Source organism: Symphalangus syndactylus, chromosome 4, assembly GCF_028878055.3.
Source record: "Symphalangus syndactylus isolate Jambi chromosome 4, NHGRI_mSymSyn1-v2.1_pri, whole genome shotgun sequence".
NCBI lineage: Eukaryota > Metazoa > Chordata > Mammalia > Primates > Hylobatidae > Symphalangus > Symphalangus syndactylus.
In genome coordinates, this window is record NC_072426.2 from 43,228,855 (window position 1) to 43,250,296 (window position 21,442).

The 21,442-nt window shown below is 48.8% G+C and overlaps 1 protein-coding gene across 2 annotated transcripts in view; it reads left to right on the plus strand.

Annotated features, from left to right (window-relative positions):
* Nucleotides 1-2,397: 2,397 nt before the first annotated feature.
* STOX1 (storkhead box 1) overlaps nt 2,398-21,442 on the plus strand; it is a 67,075-nt gene continuing 48,030 nt past the window's right edge. For both annotated transcript variants that reach the window (XM_055274516.2, XM_055274518.2), the window contains exon 1: nt 2,398-2,827. In XM_055274516.2, coding sequence (XP_055130491.1) covers nt 2,518-2,827 — 310 coding nt within the window. In that variant the 5' untranslated portion in view covers nt 2,398-2,517. The remainder of the gene's footprint in view (nt 2,828-21,442) is intronic.

A 21,442-nucleotide genomic window follows, 5' to 3' on the forward strand; every position in this document is an offset into this window, starting at 1 on the left:
TATTTGCAATGAAAGTGAAGTCAGACTTATTTGTCATAGGGAAGCCTTACTTGGCAGTTGTCTGAGTACATTTCTTACTACCTGTGTGACTGGGAAACACTTCTTAATCCAACTAGCTGCAAGTCCCTCATCTGTAAAAACAAAACAAAACAACCAGGGATAATAATATTAACAGTAAACACAGAGTTGGCAGGCACGGTGGCTCATGCCTGTAATCCCAACACTTTAGGAGGTCAAGGTGGGCCGATTGCTTGAGCCCAGGAGTTGCCTGGGCAACATGGTGAAACCTCCTCTCTACCAAAAATACAAATATTAGCTGGGTGTGGTGGCATGCACCTGTGGTCCCGCGTACTCCAGAGGCTGAGGTGGGAGGACACTTGAGCCCGGAGGACCAGGCTGCAGTGAGCCTCGCCACTGCACTCCAGTATGGGTGGCACAGCATGGGTGACATAGTCTCAAAAAAAAAAGTAGACACAGAGTCTTGAAATTAATGACCCCAGCATAGAGTGTTCAATAAATGTTAGCTATTGTTATTATCTATCATTTATTGCGTGCTTACTGGGGGCAGGGTATAAATTATCTCCATTTTTATAGTTTTTATTGAGGACTGATGAGCTGAGGGAGCTGGAAGTCTGGAATGACTCCTAGATTTTGCCAAGTACCTCTGCTCCCTCACAGTACTGTGTTCTGGTACCAAGCATAATGCCCTTCCTCTTCTTTTTTTTTTTTTTTTTGAGACGGAGTCTCGCTCTGTCGCCCAGGCTGGAGTGCAGTGGCACCATCTCAGCACACTGCAACCTCCGCCTCCGGGTTTAAGCAATTCTTCTGCCTCAGCCTCCCTGAGTAGCTGGGATTATAGGCGCGTGCTACCACACCCGGCTAATTTTTGTATTTTTAGTAGAGACGGAGTTTTACCTTGTAGGTCAGGCTGGTCTCGATCTCCTGACCTCGTGATCCGCCCACCTCGGCCTCCCAAAGTGCTGGGATTACAGGCGTGAGCCACCGCGCCTGGCCCCTTCCTCTTTTTTTTTTTTTTTACCATGTTGTATTTTCAAATGGGTTTTTTTCTCAAGGAGCCCTCCCGCTGGGCCTCAGTCTGGGTCCTCAGTCTGAATTGGCCCTCACTGCTTTGAGGCACAGGTCACATTCTGCTGCCACACATCACAAGCTCTCCCTTTGCCCCTGGGTGTTTCTGGGGCAGGACAGTGTCCGTCTTTACAGAATGTCCACATCTAACCCAGGGCAGAATCCTACGATATCACCACAGCGCCACACCAATCAGGGTGGCGCCTCTCCACTCTGCTTTCCTCAGCACTCAAGAGTATGGGATATCCCCGGGGCGGGACCAGATCCTACAACTTCAGAAAGTCATGGATGAGGCCGGCCGGGCGCGGTGGCTCACGCCTGTAATCCCAGCACTTTGGGAGGCCGAGGCGGGTGGATCACGAGGTCAGGAGATCGAGACCATCCTGGCTAACACCGTGAAACCCCGTCTCTACTAAAAATACAAAAAATTAGCCAGGCGTGGTGGCGGGCTCCTGTAGTCGCAGTTACTCGGGAGGCTGAGGCAGGAGAATGATGTGAACCGGGTAGGTGGAGCGTGCAGTGAGCCGAGATAGCGCCACTGCACTCCAGCCTGGGCGACAGAGTGAGACTCCGCCTCAAAAAAAAAAAAAAAAAAAAGAAAGTCATGGATGAAAGGGTCCTCAGTTTATTATCCTGTGAAATAGTAGCTGGGACATTTCTGAGGCCCAGAGAAGGGAAATAACTTGAATGAACAGGTTAGGAGCAGGCCAGGCGACGTGGCCGGCGCCTGTAGTCCCAACTCGGGAGGCTGAGGCCAGAGGATCTCTTGAGCCCAGAACTCAGTGAATAGCCACTGCACTCCAGCCTGGGCAACACAGCGAGACCTCGACTCAAAAAACAAAAATAGAAACAAACAACTAGCTTAGGCGCAGAACTGAGACTCAAACCTAGGTTTCCTGCTCAACCCCCACACCTCCCAGGCCCCCGCTGACACCCTCAGGCTGTTCCTCGTGGCTGCTAACTTGGAACAGCCCCAAAGCCAGGTCGAAGGTGAGTCTCCCCGCCCTGGGAACTCCTGGCCCTGCAGTTTGCACGGCGGATGGACGCAGTCATGCTCTCCAGGGAGCTGCGGAGAGCCCCAGGACTTGGAAAAGCCCCAGAGCGCGCCCCTGGGGGAAGGGGACCTCGGGACCTCGAGGCGGCTGGAAGTCGAGGGCATCGCCAGGGGGCCGAGTTGGGCTCGGGTGTGGAGAACGAAGCCGAACGCTGGGCTCTGGAATCCCCTCCAGAGCGCTCCGCCGGCCTAAGCAGGGCCGCCCCACCCCCGGCCCGCCAGGCGCAGTCGGCCCCGCCCCCTGGAGCTCCGTTCCCCCGGCAGCCAGCGCCGCGGACTCGCGCGCAGTCGGCCGATCCTCCCGCCGAGCGAGCGGCGTCCCAGCCGCCGCGCTCGCCGAGGCCCTGGGTTGCGGGCTCCCGGCCGCCTGCGAAAGCATGGCTCGGCCCGTGCAGCTGGCGCCGGGCTCGCTGGCGCTAGTGTTGTGCCGGCTGGAGGCGCAGAGGGCGGCGGGGGCCGCGGAGGAGCCCGGTGGGCGCGCGGTATTCCGCGCCTTCCGTCGGGCCAACGCGCGCTGCTTCTGGAACGCGCGGCTGGCGCGCGCCGCCTCGCGGCTGGCCTTCCAGGGCTGGCTGCGGCGGGGGGTGCTGCTGGTGCGCGCGCCCCCTGCCTGCCTGCAAGTGCTGCGCGATGCTTGGCGGCGCCGGGCGCTGCGGCCGCCGCGCGGCTTCCGCATCAGGGCGGTGGGTGAGTGCGGGACCCGGAGGGGAGGGGCGTCCCGCGCCAGCTGTGAGCTCCGAGCTCCGCGCTACAGGGGCGAGCGCGGCCCCGTCTTCTGCCACAGAGGCTAGGTGCTGCTCTGAGGGCCCGGGGGCTGCGGTTGGGCGGCCGGTCCGGGGGGGCCAAGACGCCCCGGAGACGTTCCCTCCCGCTAGGACACTGCCGCTGTAGTCCCCAAGGTGTGCCTGGCCTCTGCTAGGACTGGCTCCGGGCTGCGTCCGTTCCTCAACTCTTAAAGCCCGTGGAGTGCACAGAAGGAACTTTGTGCTTAGAAAAGTGATGCTCTGGATAGAGAGAGGCTTTGGGCTAGGGGCCAATGTCTAGGCTCCACCGGGGCTGTTAGGAAGGGTATCCCAGGGGAATGGCCAGAGTTTACCAAATCTGGCTGCTTTATTATTATTATTTTTTGAACTATAGATCTGCAGCGGACGGCATTCTGGTTTTCATGTCCTGCAGTGTGGTGGTCTTGGGTCGGGACCTAGCAGCTTTGGGGTCGTTAACTTCTTGGGGAAAACAAATAAGTAGCGTCTCATCCCTTTAGCCGAATAGACAGGATTCCACCTTCCCAGTCTTTTCAGACTTAACTGTTTGTTAGACAACAGCAGCTTTTTGCCTTTTTTCATAAAATAGCTTCTCATTTGAGAAACTAAACCACTGCACCCGTGAGTGGTCTCTGACCCTGGGCACTAAACCCAGGCAGGTGTGTCAGCTCCCTGTAACAGCCTGGTTCTTGTCTGCATTTATGTGAGGCTGCAAGGGCCCTTTGATGGTGTGTTGACAAGTCACTAGTTGTTCAGCGCTTAATTTTCATTCTTACCAAGGAACCCCTCTGTGTCAGTCCATAAATCATCCTCTTCCACCCGAGGAGAAGGAGCCGCAAATAAAAAACATTTGTTTGGCCAGGCGCGGTGGCCCTTGCCTGTAATCCCAGCACTTTGAGAGGCCGAGGCGAGTGCATCACCTGAGTTCAGGAGTTAGAGACCAGCCTGGCTAACATGCTGAAACCCCTCAGGAGTTCAAGACCAGTCTGGCTAATACGGTGAAACCCCGCTTCTACTAAAAATACAAAAATTAGCCGGGACGTGGTGGCAGGTTCCTGTAATCCCAGCTGAGGCAGGAGAATCGCTTGAATCCAGGAGGTGGTGGTTGCAGTGAGCCGAGATCGCGCCATTGCATCCAGCCTGGGTGACAAGAGCGAAACTCCATCTCAAAAAGAAAAAAGAAGAAGAAGAAAGAAAAGAAAAAAAAAAGCACTTATTTAATTTCCAGGGATTTGAAAACAGGGCAGCAAGAAGCAAGCACGTGACCGATAACTGTACTATCCATTCAGAGATGGTATTACCACATCCCAGCAGCCAGTGCTTTCAACCTTCACTTCTCACCTCCATGCTCTCTGTTCGCTCTCCTCCCCAACCCACACCCGTTTTTCTTAAGCTCAGAAAAGAGCTCTTTGCAAAACCACATGTACGCATTTCCTCTCCTTTTACTTGCAGGAGTGAAGAAAATAGGTTTCTGGCTCTGAGAGCAGTGAGCCAGGTAGCCAAGCCAAAATCCTCATGAGCGAAGAGGTCTTTCAGACAGGCTCGATGAAAAACTCTTTTCAGTTCTGCATCCTCAGTTTTTCTGGTTTGAATTAGTGGTTACATTCTCAGGTCCCCCCTTTCAAAGGATGAGCATAGAGTATATTGCAGAGAGGGAGTGGGATGCAGGGTGGGGGGTCTAGACCTGGGGACGAAATAAGAGAGGGCTTGTGCTAAGTCACGGGCTGCCACTAATGCCCCAGTAAGCAGTGGTAAATGCTGGTGTCTGTGTTGGTGCTGTTTGCTGCCGTCTGAAATATGTATCACATGTCACCTGTTGCTCCCATTCTCTTCTGCCCAGTAGGTAATGCTGCCTCATAGCACAACTCAGGATGCAGTGGACACTATGACCCCATCTATGGGGTGTGCAACACAGTGGACTTCCCCCGGGTCATCACCCTTGACTTGGGTCTCCTGGCAGGAATGATTTTGAGGTTTTTAAATTTTATTTTTAATTTAATTTAATTTTTTTTGACAGGCTCTCTCTGTTGCTCAGGCTGGAGTGCAATGGTACAATCTTGGCTCACTGCAACCTCCAACTCCTGGGTTCAAGTGCTTCTCCTGCCTCAGCCTGTGGAGTAGCTAGGATTATAGGCACCCGCTACCTTACCTGGCTAATTTTTGTATTTTTAGTAGAGACAGGGTTTTACCATGTTGGCCAGACTGGTCTCGAACTCCTGACCTCAAGTGATCTGCCCGCCTCAGCCTCCCAAAGTGCCGGGATTACAGACGTGAGCCACCGCACCTGGCGATTTTTGTTCTTTATAATATTTTTATTCCTTTTTTTAAGCCTTGACCATGGCAAGGACATATTTTGAAGTTTTTAATGAGTCCTGATACGAATTTGAACATTTAGCTGGGATTTGGACAAAGCCACCCATTAGGACATTTTGAGGAGCAAAATGGAGAAAGATCTTATTTGATGCTGAGTGATGGATACACATGGGGGACAAAGGGGTTGCTTTTGCTTTGAATAGTGTTGCTAATTGCCGATTTCTGGTCTAACTTGGGGTCCCTAGGTTCATATCAAAAGAGAAGAGGCAGCTCTTGGGCTACCTTGGAGTCCTGGAGGGTGGCGAAGGCAGAAGAAGCTGCTTTCCCCAAAAGGAATTGAAAGTTTGTGTCAGCTTGCTCTCTTGCCTCTTGCAGCACTGGCTTCCAGGAGGGCGGGGAAAGAGCTGCTGTGGACTATTGCAGGTTGTTGCTCCATTCTCACTGTTATTTTGTAGGAAAGAGCAAAATGCTAGAAAAGGACACAAAGAGTCAATCTGATCTCTTTGCTATAGATATTTGTTTATTTATTTATTTATTTTTGAGACGGTGTTTCATCCTTGTTGCCCAGGCTGGAGTGCAATGGCGCGATCTCAGCTCACCGCAACCTTCACCTTCTGGGTTCATGCAATTCTCCTGCCTCAGCATCCCGATAGCTGGGATTACAGGTGCCTGCCACCACGCCCAGCTAATTCTTGTATTTTTAGTAGAGATGGGGTTTCACCATGTTGGCCATGCTAGTTTCGAACTCCTGACTCAGGTGATCCACGCGCCTCGGCCTCCCAAGTGCTGGGATTATAGGCATGAGCCACTGCGCCTGGTAGATTTTTTTTTTTTTTTTTGAGACGGAGTCTCACTCTGTCACCCAGGCTGGAGTGCAGTGGCGCGATCTCGGCTCACTGCAAGCTCCGCCTCCCGGGTTCACGCCATTCTCCTGCCTCAGCCTCTCCGAGTAGCTGGGACTACAGGCGCCCGCCGCCACGCCCGGCTAATTTTTTTGTATTTTTAGTAGAGACGGGGTTTCACCGTGGTCTCGATCTCCTGACCTCGTGATTCGCCCGCCTCGGCCTCCCAAAGTGCTGGGATTACAAGCGTGAGCCACCGAGCCCGGCCTGGCTAGATGTTTTTTTAAAGGCTAATCTACTGCTGCATAAAAGCATTAGGGTATAGGAAGTATTGCTGGCCAGCTCAGGCAGAAAATGCAGGGAGAGAGGGATGGCGGTCAGCTTTATAAGTCCAGCTGTGCTGCCTTGGGTCTTATAAGACCTGGGACTTATAAGGTAAGAGGAGGGAGCACCCTAGCCAAGCCAACTGGAGTGACTGGAGCCCCAGGTGTAGACCTGAACTTAAGTCATGCAGAGGTTTATGTTTTCTTCAAGTTTTGTGCCTTAGTTCTCTCTGATTTCATTCTCTCTACCTTACCTTTCCTCTGGTAAGAAAAGTAGTTCCCGGCCGGGCGCGGTGGCTCACGCCTGTAATCCCAGCACTTTGGGAGGCCGAGGCGGGCGGATCACGAGGTCAGGAGATCGAGACCATCCTGGGTAACACGGTGAAACCCTGTCTCTACTAAAAATACAAAAAATTAGCCGGACGTGGTGGCGGGCACCTGTAGTCCCAGCTACTCAGGAGGCTGAGGCAGGAGAATGGCGTGAACCCGGGAGGCGGAGCTTGCAGTGAGCCAAGATTGCGTCACTGTACTCCAGCCTGGGTGACAGAGCCAGACTCTGTCTCAACAAAAAAAAAAAAAAAAAAAAAAGTAGTTCCCAGGCAGAGAGTATTGCTCTAAAAAGAGAGACATTGGATCTTTAGCTTGATTAACAAGGGGCTAACTCTGCTTTTGTGCTCCAGTCCTCAAATGTTGTATTTTTTTTTCTTTTTAAGTGGAGACGAGGCCTTGCTCTGATTCCCAGGCTGGTCTCTAACTGCTGGGTCCAAGGGATCCTCCCCCCTCAGCCTCCCAAAGTGCTGGGATTACCAGTGTGAGCCACTGCACCTGGCTCAAATGTTTTGTTTTCTGTTTTTCATTAGCCAGTGGCATTAACAAATGAAAGAGTGAGTTCTGGAAGCTGGAGGGAGACTGCTGCCTAATCAGCTGAGCCACTGGGGAAGGAGGTACTGCAGGAAGGTGAAGCACCTCTATTTGTTCGGAAGAATCTGTTGCTACTCTGAGAATACACCTAATGGGACAGGAAAGATTAACGGTGGGGGTGGGCGGCCACTTGGCCAAGCAAGTTTGTTCCCTTCTGAAATTTATAGCTGGGGTGTCTCCACCCTGTCACCCCCAGCAGGGCCTTTCATCTTTTCTCACTGAATAAAAATGCCCCAGGCCATGCCTGGTGGCTCTTGCCTGTATTCCCAGCACTTTGGGTGGCTGAGGGGGCGGATCACATGAGGTCAGGAGTTTGAGACCAGCCTGGCCAACGTGGTGAAACCCCGTCTCTATTAAAAATAGAAAAATTAGCCCGGCATGGTGGCACGTGCCTGTAATCCCAGTTGCTTGGGAGGCTAAGGCAGGAGAACCCGGGAGGCAGAGGTTGCAGTGAGTGGAGATTGTGCCACTGCATTCCAGCCTGGGCAACAGAGTGAGAATGTCTTAAAAAAAAAAAAAAAGAAAGCACCAAGTGCTGGTGGCTCTTTTTAAATACTTGCTTCATGAATTCATTCATGAGCCAGGTACTGTTCTAGGTGTTTCTCTGTGTTTTGTTTTGTTTTGAGACAGAGTCTTGCTGTCTTACTCAGGCTGGAGTGTAGTGGTACAATCATGGGTCACTGCAGCTTCGACCTCGGGTGCAAATGATCGTCCTACCTCAGCCTCTTGTGTAGCTGGGAACACAGTTGCGTGCCACCATGCCTAGCTAATTAAAAAAAAATTTTCAGTAGAGGCAGGTCTTGCTCGCTATGTTATCCATTTTGGTCTCAGACTCCTGGGCTCAAGCAATCCTCCTACCTCTGCCTCTTAAAGTGCTGGGATTACAGGCATGAGCCACCCCGCCCAGCCACTTCTGTGTTTTTTTTTTTTTTTTTTGAGACGGAGTCTCACTCTGTCGCCCAGACTGGAGTGCAGTGGTGCGATCTCAGCTCACTGCAACCTCTGCCTCCCGGGTTCAAGGGATTCTCCTGCCTCAGCCTCCTGAGTAGCTGGGACTACAGGCGCATGCCACCATGCCCGGCTAAGTTTTTTTGTAATTTTAGTAGAGACAGGGTTTCTCCATGTCGGTCAGGCTGGTTTGGAACTCCCGACCTCAGTTGATTCATCTGCCCCAGCCTCCCAAAGTACTGGTATAGCAGGACAAGCCGCAGACAAAACTCCTCAGACACCGAGTTAAAGAAGGAAGAGGTTTATTCCTCCGGGAGCATCAGCAGGACTCCTGTCTCAAGAGCCGAGCTCCCCGAGTGAGCAGTTCCTGTCCCTTTTAAGGGCTCACAACTCTAAGGGGGTCCATGTGAGAGGGTCATGATCAATTGAGCAAGCAGGGGGTACGTGACAGGGGCTGCATGCACCGGTGATCAGAGTGAAACAGAACAGACCACGAAGTTTTACAATGCCTTTCCATACAATGTCTGGAATCTATAGATAACATAACCCGTTAGGTCAGGGGTGGTCTTTAACTACCAGGCTTAGGTGAGGCAGGCCCAGGCCTGGTTTCGGGTTTGGTTCCTAGGCACCGGGCTACCTGCCTTTAGTTTCGCTTTTCTTTCTTTTTCTGAGTGTAAAACAATATAAAACAATATGAGAGGGTCTGTCTCTCTTCTCACTGGGATTACAGGTGTGAGCCACTGCACCCAGCCCACTTCTGTGTTTTAATGCATCTTTCATTCAGATTTGCCTCTGCTCAAGGGAAATAGAGTCAGGCTCTTTTTCCACATCCAGTTCAAGAGGGGATGGCTGAGTGGGAGACCGTGTTCTGGAAGCTGGCTGGTGCACACAATCTTCTCCATCCCACAGTGACTCCTTTTGGTACTGCAGTTTCTGCCTTTAGTTAGGCAGGAGTTCTTTGTGCTTTGGGAAGTGCTGAAGATCAGGCACATCAGGTTGGCCAAAGGGAAGTGATGGGAGGATCTTCCACTTCTCCTCGTGCTCCTCCTACCTGATCCCCCAAACCCCTCTGAGCATGGCCTTCCAATCACGGAGAAATATTCAGGCAAAATTGCAAGTACTCTAGGAATGTAGAGTGTAGTATCTGCACTAATGCTAGATGTTGACTGGTTTCAGAATCTATCCTGGGATCTGGTTTGGGAGAGCAAGAACAGTGCTAGGGTACTTGGTGCCTGATGCTGCAAGAATTGGGCAAGTCTCTGGACCACTGTTCTTATTTGTTCTGTGATTTAGGGAATGGTTTGGGGGAGTGTGTACAAATGGTAAGGAAAGGGAGTGGTCTGATTCCTATTCTGTTTTATTTCTGAAGTCCTACCTTGAATGACAGTAGGACATCTTATAGCACTTCGTGGCTAATGGAATTTTGTAGGTGAAATTTATATTTAGGGAAATGCACACATCTTAAATTTACTATTTGATAAATTTTTCAAATACATACATGTGTGTAACCCACATTCCTAGCAGGATTAGAACATTACCATTACCCCAGAAAGTTCCCTCCTATCCTTTCCCAGTCAGCTCTGCCTCGATTCTCAGAGATAACCACTATTCGGAATTATTTTTTCTTTTTTTGTTTTTTGAGACGGAGTCTCACTCTGTCACCCAGGCTGGAGTGCAGTGGCGTGATCTCGGCTCACTGCAACCTACGCCTCCCAGGTTCAAGTGATTCTCCTGCGTTAGCCTCCCGAGTAGCTGTGATTACAGGCGTCTGCCTCCACACCCGGATAATTTTGTATTTTTAGTAGAGACGGGGTTTCTCCATGTTGGCCAGGCTGGTCTCAGACTCACAACCTCAGGTGATCGGTCTGCATTGTCCTCCCAAAGTGCTTGGCTTATAGGCATGAGCCACCATGCACGGCCAGGCTTTATTATTATTATTATTTATTGATTTATTTTGAGATGGAGTCTTGCTCTTTTGCTCAGGCTGTAGTGCAGTAGCACAATCTCAGCTCACAGTAGCCTCCACCTTCTGGGTTTAAGCAATTCTCCTGCCTCAGCCTCCTGAGTAGCTGGGATTACAGGCGCCTGCCACCATGCCCGGCTAATTTTTGTATTTTTAATAGAGACGGGGTTTCACCATATTGGGCAGGCTGGTCTCAAACTCCTGACCTCAAGTGATCCGCCCGCCTCGGCCTCCCAAAGTGCTGGGATTACAGGCATGAGCCACCGCACCTGGCTGGCTTTATTTTTTAGATACAGGGTTTCACTCTGTCATTCAGGCTAGAGTGCAGTGGCACGATCATAGCTCACTGAAGCCTTGAACTCCTGGGCTAAAGTGATCCTCCCGTGTCAGTCTCCTGAGCAGCTGGGACTACAGGCATCCATCACCACATTTGGCTAATTTATTTTTATTTTTTTGTAGAGATGGAGTCTCCCTGTGTTGTCCAGGCTGGTCTTGAACTCTTGGGCTCTCACTTCTCTGGGCCTCTAGTTCTTTAGGTGTGAACGGCTTCCTGCCTCTGCTTCCTAAAGTGCTGGGATAACAGGCATGAGCCACCGTGCCTGGCCTGTTTTTAAACACATTAAGTTACCTACCTTCTCATTGTATTATGCATTGGGCCTTTTCAATATCCTTCCGCTTATGCGCATTCCTACTGAAAAACACCAGTGCAAAATTATTTTCAGTTACAGGCAGCAAAAGTGAGACTTGAGGAGTCACTGGAAACTGTAGTTCAAAGTTTCCAGATGACCCAGAACCACTGTGGTTAGTGAAGAAAATTTGAGTTCAATTGTTTTTTTCTTTGCATGGAGTCTCGCTCTGTCGCCCAGGCTGGAGTGCAGTGGTGCGATCTCGGCTCACTGAAACCTCCTCCTCCTGGGTTCAAGCAATTCTCCTGCCTCAGCCTTCTAAGTAGCTGGGATTACAGGCGCGTGCCACCACGCCAGGCTAATTTTTTGTATTTTTAGTAGAGACAGGATTTCACTGTGTTAGCCAGGATGTTCTCAGTCTCCTGACCTTGTGATCCGCCTGCCTCGGCCTCCCAAAGTGCTGGGATTACAGGCATGAGCCACCACGCCCCACCCTTGAGTTCGATTTTTTGTGCTGCCATTTATTAGCTGTATGTCCTTGAGCTAGTTCCTTAACCCCTCTCAGCTCCATTGTCTACATGGGTACAAATGAGGACACAATGGCCCCTTCGCAGGTTGTTTTGAAGATAAGGTACCTGAGAGCCTTCAGCCTGTACCTGGTTCAGAGTCAGCATCAGGAAAACAACAAATACAAGACAATTTCCAGCATGGAGGAAGAAGAGAATGGGTCTGGATTCTTGTTCACTAGGCAAACCTGTCTCTGTTAAGGCCTGTGCTAATCATTGCTTGCCTGGCATATACTTATGTTCAAGACCTCTGTCCTTCTGTCCTGTCCTTTGTGCTTAGTGCTGGTCACATCCACAGCCGTGTGTTGTCCTGTGCCTCAGCCCAGGTCCCAAGGGGTGCCTGGTGCCGGAGAAGGAGCCTGTACCGGGATTCTGATGTCTGAGTTTGCAACCAACCCTGCTGCTAAGTTGCTGGGAGCCCCCCAGCCTATCCTCTCACTTCTCTGGGGTCTAGTTCTTTAGATGTGAACGGCTTCCTGCTCACTTTGACTCTGTTGACTGGCTAAGCCTTCCCACCTATCTTGGCCCTGGCCTCACCTGGGTCAGCCTCCCAGTCATCTGTGTCAGGAGGCCTCGGGAAGAAGAGACAGAAGCTCACACCGAAGTTGCTTAAGATACTTTCCACAAACAGGGGAAGTATACCTTCCTCTTAGTACTGCCCAGACATATTGGTTCTCTAATACCATTCACCCTTCACCAAGCAACTGAAGCTACACAGTTGTTGAAGCACCCACACCGTGCTGGGCTGCCCTTGCGCTCACAGTCATTTGTTAGGTATGCATTGAGCATTTACCCTCTGCCCAGCCTGACAGGTTGGTCCATACAGAGGGGCAAAAGGCTTATGCCCAGACCTCAAGGAGCTCATAGTCTAGGGACCAGATGGATGAATAAATGATACACAGTTATAGGGAGCAATAAAAGGATAGTTGATCAAGAATCCCATGTATATGTGTATGTGTATTCAAGGAAGACTTCCTAGAGGAAGTGATGCCTAAACTAAGATACGCAGAATAAGTAGATGTTAGCGTAGTGAGAAGCACATTTTAAGTTGAGAGTGGGGACATGTGTCCCAGTTGTATGACCCACATGGGGAACCACAAGCTTCCGGGTGCAGCTGGAGCATGGAGCGGGAGGTGGGTGTTGGCACAAAGGGCCTGCAGAGGAGCTGACGTGGAATGGGCCCTGAGTACTCTACTCATGCATCTGAGCCTGAGGTCACTGAAGAGTATTATGCAATAAAGTGCGTGTATGTGATTATATATATAATCCTGTTTACATGATATACATGGTAGATACTTCCCAGCCTGAAGTATGCATTATCTTTCGTCAATGGTTATCTGGAATGGTGGCGCCTTGGAAGGGTGATGTAAGCCCCCATGGGCCTACCGGAGTGCCCATGGTGCTTGTTCAGTGGCAGATCTGACATCTGAGAAAGACCTCAGGAGCCATGCAGGACACCTAGGATCTAATCCCTTGTCACTAAGCAGCTGAGTGGCCAGCTTCTCATCCAGTCCTCTTGGGGCCTTGGTTGCCTCATGTGTTGGCAGGTATTCTGCCTGCCCTTTTTACTGCACGGATTTGGCATCGGACTCGAATAAGATACCATCTATGCAAACACTTTGAAAAGTGCACAGTACAAACACCAGCATGTCTTTACATCTATTTGTGCCTTCTTTAATTTCTTTCGTAAGTGTTTATAGTTTTCAGTATGCCTGTCTTTCACCTCCTTAGTTAAGTTTATTCCTAAGTATTTTATTCCTTTTGGTGATGTTGTCAATGGGATTGTTTTCATTTTGTTTCTTTTTTTTTTTTCTTTTTTCCTTTTTGAGATAGGGTCTGGCTCTGTTGCCCAGGCTGGAGTGTCATGGTGTGATCATGGCTCCCTGCAGCCTCGACCTCCCAGACTTAAGTGATCCTTCCATCTCAGCCTCTCCAGTAGCTGGGACTACAGGCAGGTGCTATCACACCCAGCTAATTTTGTGTTTTTATTTTATTTTATTTTATTTTTTATTATTATTTTTTTTTGAGACGGAGTCTTTCTCTGTCCCCCAGGCTGGAGTGCAGTGGCGCGATCTCGGCTCACCACAACCTCCACCTCCTGGGTTCACGCCATTCTCCTGCCTCAGCCTCCTGAGTAGCTGGGGCTACAGGCGCCCGCCAACATGCCCGGCTAATTTTTTGTATTTTTAGAAGAGACGGGGTTTCATCGTGTTAGCCAGGATGGTCTCGATCTCCTGACCTCGTGATCCGCCCACCTCGGCCTCCCAAAGTGCTGGGATTACAGGCTTGAGCCACCGTGCCCGGCCAATTTTTGTGTTTTTAGTAGCGATGGTGTTTCACCGTGTTGCCTAGGCTAGTGTTGAACTCCTGGGCTCAAGCGATTCTCCCGTCTCGGCCTCCCAAAGTGATGCGATTACAGGCATGAGCTAGGACTGTTTTCTTAATTTCCTTTTTGGATAGTTTATTGTTAATGTATAGAAATGCAACTGATTTTATGTTCAGTGTGGGTTCTGTAACTTTACAGAACTGATTAGTTCTAAGAATTTTTGTGTGTGGCATCTTTAGGGTTTCCTATGTTAAGATCATGTCATCTGTAAACAGAGATGATTTTACTTCTTTTCTGATCTGGATATCTTTTATTTGTTTTTCTTGCCTAATTCCTCTGGGTAGGACTTCCAGTAATATGTTGAAAAAAAGTGGCAAAAGCCGGGTGTGGTGGCTCATGCCTATAATCCCAGCACTTTGGGAGGCTGAGGAGGGCAGATCATGAGGTCAGGAGATTGAGACCATCCTGGCTAACATGGTGAAACCCCGTCTCTACTAAAAATACAAAAAATTACCGGGCGTGGTGGTGGGCGCCTGTAGTCCTAGCTACTTGGGAGGCTGAGGCAGGAGAATGATGTGAACCCAGGAGGCGGAGGTTGCAGTGAGCTGAGATTGCACCACTGCACTCCAGCCTGGGCAACAGAGCGAGACTCTGTCTCAAAAAAAAAAAAAAAAAAAAAAAAAAAAAGAAGTGGCAAGAGTGGGCATCTGTGTCTTCTTCACAGTCTTACAGGAAAAGCCTTCAGTTTTTCACTGTTGAATATGTTAGCTGTGGGCTTTTCACATATGACCTTTATTGTGTTGAAGTAATTTCATCCCATATCCATGGATTGGGAGACTTAGTATTTTTTAAATGTTCATACTACCCAAAGTGAGCTGCAGATTCAATGCAATCCCTATCAAAATCCCAACAGCTTTTTTACACAAATAGGAAAAACAATTCTAAAATTCGTATGGACTCACAAAGGATCCCAAAATAGCCAAAACGATTATTATTATTTGAGGCAGGGTCTTGCTCTGTCACCTAGGCTGGAGTACAACAGTGCAGTGACAGCTCACTGCAGCCTTGATCTCCTGGGCTCAAGCGATCCTCCCACCTCAGCCTCACGAGTAGCTGGGACCAGAGGTGCGTGCCACTACACCCGGCTAATTTTTAATTTTTTTGTAGAGACAGGGTCTCGCTCTTTTGCCAAAGCTGGGCTTGAACTCCTGGGCTCAAGCAATCCTCCCACTTTAGCCTCCGCCAAAAATGACTTTGAGAAAGAAAAACACAGCTGGGAGTCTCTCTGGCTGGGGGGCTGCCTGAAAAAAAGAACAATAAAAAACAAAGCTTGAAGCATCACACTTCCTGATTTCAAAATACATTACAGGCCGGGCATGGTGCTCACACCTATAATCCCAGCACTTTGGGAGGCCAAGGCGGGTGGATTACCTGAGGTCAGGAGTTTGAGACCAGCCTGGCCAACATGACAAAACCCCATCTCTACTAAAAATACAAACATTAGCCAGGTGTGGTAGTGGGAGCCTGTAATCCCAGCTACTTTGGAGGCTGAAGCAGGAGATTCGCTTGAACCCAGGAGGCAGATATTGCAGTGACTGAGATTGCGCCACTACATAGAGTGAGACTCCGTTTCAAACAAAACAAAACAAAACAAAAACCACACACACAAACAAAAGCCAAAAGGTATTACAAAGACATAGTAATTAAAACGTGGTACCAGCATAAACACAGATATATACAGCAATGGAACAGAATAGAGAGCCCAGAAATAAACCCACACATATACAGTCAACTGATCTTCCTCGAGGGTGCTGAGAACACACAACGGGGACAAGAGGGTCTCTTCAACAAATGGTCCTGGGAAAACAATCTCCACATGCAAAAGAATGAAACTGTACCCTTTTCTTATACCATCCACAACAGCCAACTCAAAATGAGTTAAATGTAAGACCGGACACTAAGACTCCTAGAAGAGAACGTGGGGAAAAGCTTAATGGCATAGATCTTGACAATGATTTTTTAGATATGACACCAAAAGCACAGGCAACAAAAGCAAAAATAGAGAAGTGGGACTAAGTACAAGCATCAACTATTTTATTTTATTTTTTAATTTTTATCTATTTATTTATTTCAAGACTGGGTTATGAGCCTGGCTAATTTTTGTGGGGTTTTTTTGGTAGAGATGAGGTTTCACCGCGTTGCCCAGGCTGGGCTCAAGTGCTGGGATTACAGGCGTGAGCCACTGCCCCCGGCCCAAGCACCAAATATTAACAGTGGTTATTTTGTTTTATTTATTTATTTATTTTTGTTTCTTTTTTGAGATAGTCTTATTCTGTCACACAGGCTGGAGTGCACTGGTGTGATCTTGGCTCACTGCAACCTCCACCTCCCTGCTTCAAGCGATTCTCATGCTTCAGCCTCCCAAGTAGCTGGGATTATAGGCATGAGCCACCACACCTGGCTAATTTTTTCTATTTCTAGTAGAGAGAGGGTTTCGCCATGTTGCCCGAGCTTGTCTTGAACTCCTGAGTTCAGGTGATCTGCCATCTCGGCCTCCCAAAGTGCTGGGATTATAGGCATGAGCCATCGTGCCCGGCCAACAGTGGTTGTTTTATCTCTGGTGTGGAATATGGCTGTGGGGTGTGTGTGTAATGCACTTGTAAATGTTCTTGCTTTTTGCTTTTTTTTTTTTTTTTTGAGACAGAGTCTCGCTCTGTTGCTCAGGCTGGAGTGCAGTGGTGCGATCCCGGCTCACTGCAACCTCTGCCACCAGAGTTCAAGCGATTCTCCTGCTTCAGCCTCCTGAGTAGCTGGGACTACAGATGCCTGCCACCAAGCCCGGCTCGTTTTTGTGTTTTTAGTAGAGACGGGGTTTCGCCATGTTGGTCAGGCTGGTCTTGAACTCCTGACCTCGTGATCTGCCTGCCTCGGTCTCCCAAAATGCTGGGCTTACAGGCATGAGCCACCGTGCCCAGCCTGTTTTTGATTTTTAAATATATATTACTTTTAGTACCTTTTATTTTAATTTGAGTTTCACTTGATGGGTTGCTCCTGTAACACATTCACATAGTATGAAAGGGTATACAGGAAAAAGTCTCTCATTTCCCTATCCCAACCACTGATTGCCTTTCTCTGGAAATGGCTGCAGTGACCAGTTTTCTAATCCTTCCATAGATAGTTTATAAATCTACAAATAATATGGATAGACATATCTGCCTCCATTTTTACATAAATGTTAGCATATTACATGTATTATTTTTTCTTGGAAACAAGTTTTCTTAAGTCATTAAATCAACGTATAAGTGCAAGGAAGTTAATAGCATTGTTCTAGGGTGCAGAAACACTAGTTCTGTAGGATGTAAGTAGGGATTACATGAAAGAGAGTTTCCTAGTTGAGTGTGTTTGGATACCATGTTTAAACAGGTATCATGAGTGCAAAGGCTTCGGGAGACCTTGGTATGCTGATGGTCTCCATCCAAGAGGCAGGAGAATAATCTGAATGCTCCAGTCTCATTCTACCAGCGAAGCCCGTTTTTGCCGAGCTCCTTGTGGGTAGATGTTGGAGGCGTTCTTGGGAAACTCTGGGTCCCTTTGGAGTATCTTCCTGTGGAAAGAGCCAATCATCTTGTCCCATGAGCCCAGGGCCCACCTTACAGAGAGCCATGTCTCAGAGCCCCATTGTGGAGTGGACAGAGATCACAGTAAAAACTACCCACGTCCCACACCTAGGGAGGTGTGTGCATTGGAAGATCATGGAAAGAACACTAGATATGAAGTCTGGGCCATCTGAAGAGTATTAACCATGTGACCTGGGGCAGAGCAGTCCTCCCCTTATAAATGGCAGCCACCGTGCTTGCCTTGCTCCAAAGTTGTGGCATTGGGATGCAGAAATGCCCTGTTTGAAGATGTTATTCCCCCGACCTTCAACCCCACAGTGGAGGTTTCTGGAAGGGGCAGAGTTTGGACATCCCATAGGTTCATAGGTTTCATAGATCGGAGGGTTTTCAGAGGCCGTCCTGGAGGGTTAGCTACATTCTGTGCTAGTAGAAAGTCACGTTAAGCTTTTACAATGTAGAGAAATTTCTAGAACAGCTAGCTTTTAATAGATGAGGAGACAGAAACTGCTTGTCAAGATCATTTGCAATGTTAAGCTTATTCCATGATAATTGTCTGTTTTTTCTCTTAATTTATCTTTTGAGGAAAAGGTATACAAAGTGATCCTTTTTCTTGTTGATGTGAGGTTCCTCTCCATGGCTCTGTACCATTTCTTTTTTTTTTTTTTTTTTTTTTTGAGATGGAGTCTTGCTCCGTCACCCAGGCTGGAGTCCCAGTGGCATGATCTCGGTTCACTGCAACCTCCGCCTCCCGGGTTCAAGCAGTTCTCTGCCTCAGCCTCCCGAGTAGCGGGGATTACGGGCGCCCACCACCACGCCTGGCTCATTTTTTGTATTTTTAATAGAGATGGGCTTTCACCATCTTGGCCAGGCTGGTCTTGAACTCCTGACCTCATGATCCACCTGCCTTGGCCTCCCAAAGTACTGGGATTACAGGTGTGAGCCACTGTGCCTGGCCGGCTCTGTGCCATTTCTTTAGCAGTTCATTAAGGATTAGGAGGTCCCTTGTGAAATGCTTTGTAAACCAAACGAGTCTAAAGCCATCAGCTGTGACCGTATTCATTTGATGGAAGGGAGATGTAGGGTCTGGCAACGCATGGCTGACTGGTACTACATAGTGGTAATTACTTATAAATTATATTTTTATATTTTAATTTTTTGAAACAGAGTCTCACTGTGTCACCCATGCTGGAGTGCAGTGGTGCAATCACAGCTCACTGCAACCTCAAACTCCTGGATTCAAGCCATCCTCCCACCTCAGCCTCCTGAATAGCTGGGACTGTAGGTGTGGGCCACCACACCAGCTACTTTTTTTGTAGTGATGGGGTCTCACTGTGTTTCCCAGACTGGTCCTGAACTCCTGGTCTCAAGCCATCCTCCCGTCTTGGCCTCCCAAAGTGCCGGGATTTATAGCCATGAGCCACTGCACCTAGGTGAGATTTTGGTGATTTTGAATAGAACCATAATAACATTCATCAACAGGTCTGTGGACATGTTTTCATTTCTCTTGGGTGAATAACCAGGTGTGAATTGGAGGGCTGCTTTTCAAAATGATTGTACCACTTTGCAATCGTGCCATCAATGTATGAGAATTCCAGTTCATTTGATATTATCAGTATGTTATTATTTTTGTTACCAGTTTTTTTTTTTTTGTGTGTGTGTGTGTGTGTGTGTGTTGGAATTTCGCTCTTGTTGCCCAGGCTGGAGTGCAATGGAGCAACCTCCGCTCATTGCAACCTCTGCCTCCCGGGTTCAAGCGATTTTTCCTACCTCAGCCTCCAAAGTAGTTGGGATTACAGGTGCCCATCATCATGCCCAGCTAATTTTTTGTATTTTAAGTAGAAACAGAGTTTCACCATGTTGGCCAAGCTTGTCTTGAACTCCTGACCTCAGATGATCCAACCACCTCAGCATCCCAAAGTGCTGGGATTATAGGTGTGAGTCACTGTGCCCGGCCTATTTTATTATTTTTGGCTGGACTAATAGTTGGATAGTGGGCCAGGTGCGGTGGCTCATGCCTGTAATCCCAGCACTTCGGGAGGCCGAGGCAGGCAGATCACGAGGTCAGGAGATCGAGACCATCCTGGCTAACATGGTGAAGCCCTGTCTCTACTAAAAATACAAAAAATTAGCCAGGCATGGTGGCGGGCACCTGTAGTCCCAGCTACTCGGGAGTCTGAGGCAGGAGAATGGCATGAACCCGGGAGGCGGAGCTTGCAGTGAATCGAGATAGCACCACTGCACTCCAGCCTGGGAGACGGCAAGACTCCATCTCAAAAAAAAAAAAAAAAAAAATTGTTGGATAGTGGTAGTTCATTGTGACTTTAATTTGTATTTCCCTAATGACTAGTGAGTTGGGCATCTTTTCTTGTGTGCTTATTTGCTATGTCTGGATCTTCTTTTTTTTTTTTTTTTTTTTTAAGATAGAGTGTCACCCTTGTCGCCCACGCTGGAGTACAATGGCGTGATCTTTCTTGGCTCACTGCAACCTCTGCCTCCTGGGTTCAAGTGATCCTTCTGCCTCAGCCTCCTGAGTAGTTGGGATTACAGGTGCCTGCCACCACACCCAGCAAATTTTTGTATTTTTAGTAGAGATAGGGTTTCACCATGTTGGCCAGGTTGGTCTTGAACTCCTGACCTCAGGTGATCCACCGGCCTCGGCCTCCGAAAGCACTGGGATTATAGGCATGAGTCACCATGCCTGGCCTGTATCTTCTTTAATAAGTATCTGTCGAAATGTTTTACCCATGAAAAAAGTTTTTTTCCTTATTAAATTGTAGGATTTCTTCATATATTTTAGATACAAGTCCTTTGTCAGATACGTGTTTTGCAAATGATTTTTTCCCAGACTGTGGCTTGTCTTTTCATTTTTTAATATTTATTTATTTTTGAGATAGAGTCTCACTCTGTCACCCAGGCTGGAGTGCAGTGGTGCGATCTCGCCTCACTGTAACCTCCACCTCCCTCTTTCAATCGATTCTCCTGCCTCAGCCTCCCAAGTAGCTGAGACTACAGGTGTGCACCACCATGCCCAGCTAATTTTTGTATTTTTAGTAGAGACAGGGTTTTGACATGTTGGCCAGGCTGGTCTCAAACTCCTGACCTCAATTGATCCACCCTCCTTGGCCTCCCAGAGTGCTGGGATTATAGGTGTGAGCTACAGTCCCTGGCCAGCTTGTCTTTTTAATTTCTTACCAGTATCTTTTGAATGTTTTAATTTTTTTTTCTTCAAGATGGAGTCTCGCTCTTTCACCCAAGCTGAAGTGCAGTGGTGCGATCACGGCTCACTGCAGCCCAGCCTCAACCTCCCAAGGCTCAGGTGATCCTCCTGCCTCAGCACCCCCAAGTAGCTGGGACTACAGTTGTGCACCACAACAGCTGACTAATTTTTTTTTTTTTTTTTTTTGAGATGGAGTCTCGCTCTGTCGCCCAGGCTAGGTGCAGTGGCACCATCTCGGCTCACTGCAACCTCTGCCTCGCAGGTTCACGCCATTCTCCTGCCTCAGCCTCCTGAGTAGCTGGGACTACAGGTGCCTGCCACCATGCCTGGCTAATTTTTTTGTATTTTTAGTAGAGACGGGGTTTCACTGTGGTCTCCACCTCCTGACCTCGTGATCCGCCCGCCTCAGCCTCCCAAAGTGCTGGGATTACAAGTGTGAGCCACCGCGCCCGGCCTTTATTTTTATTTTTTTTGAGACAGAGTTTCACTCTTGATGCCCAGGCTGGAGTGCAATGACGAGATCTTGGCTCAATGCAACTTCCACTTCCTGGGTTCAAGCGATTCTCCTGTCTCAGCCTCCCGAGTAGCTGGGATTACAGGCGCATGCCACCACACCCGGCTAATATTTGTATTTTTAGTAGAGACGGGGCTTCACCATCTTGGCCAGGCTGGTCTTGAACTCCTAACTTCAGGTGATCTACCCGCCTTGGCCTTCCAAAGTGCTGGGATTATAGGTGTGACCCACTGCACCCGGCCCCAATTTTTGTATTTTTAGTAGAGACAAGATTTTGCCATATTGCCCAGGCTGATCTCTAACTCCTGGGCTCAAGTGATCCTCCCACCTCAGCCTCCCTGAGTGCTGGGATTACAGGCGTGAGC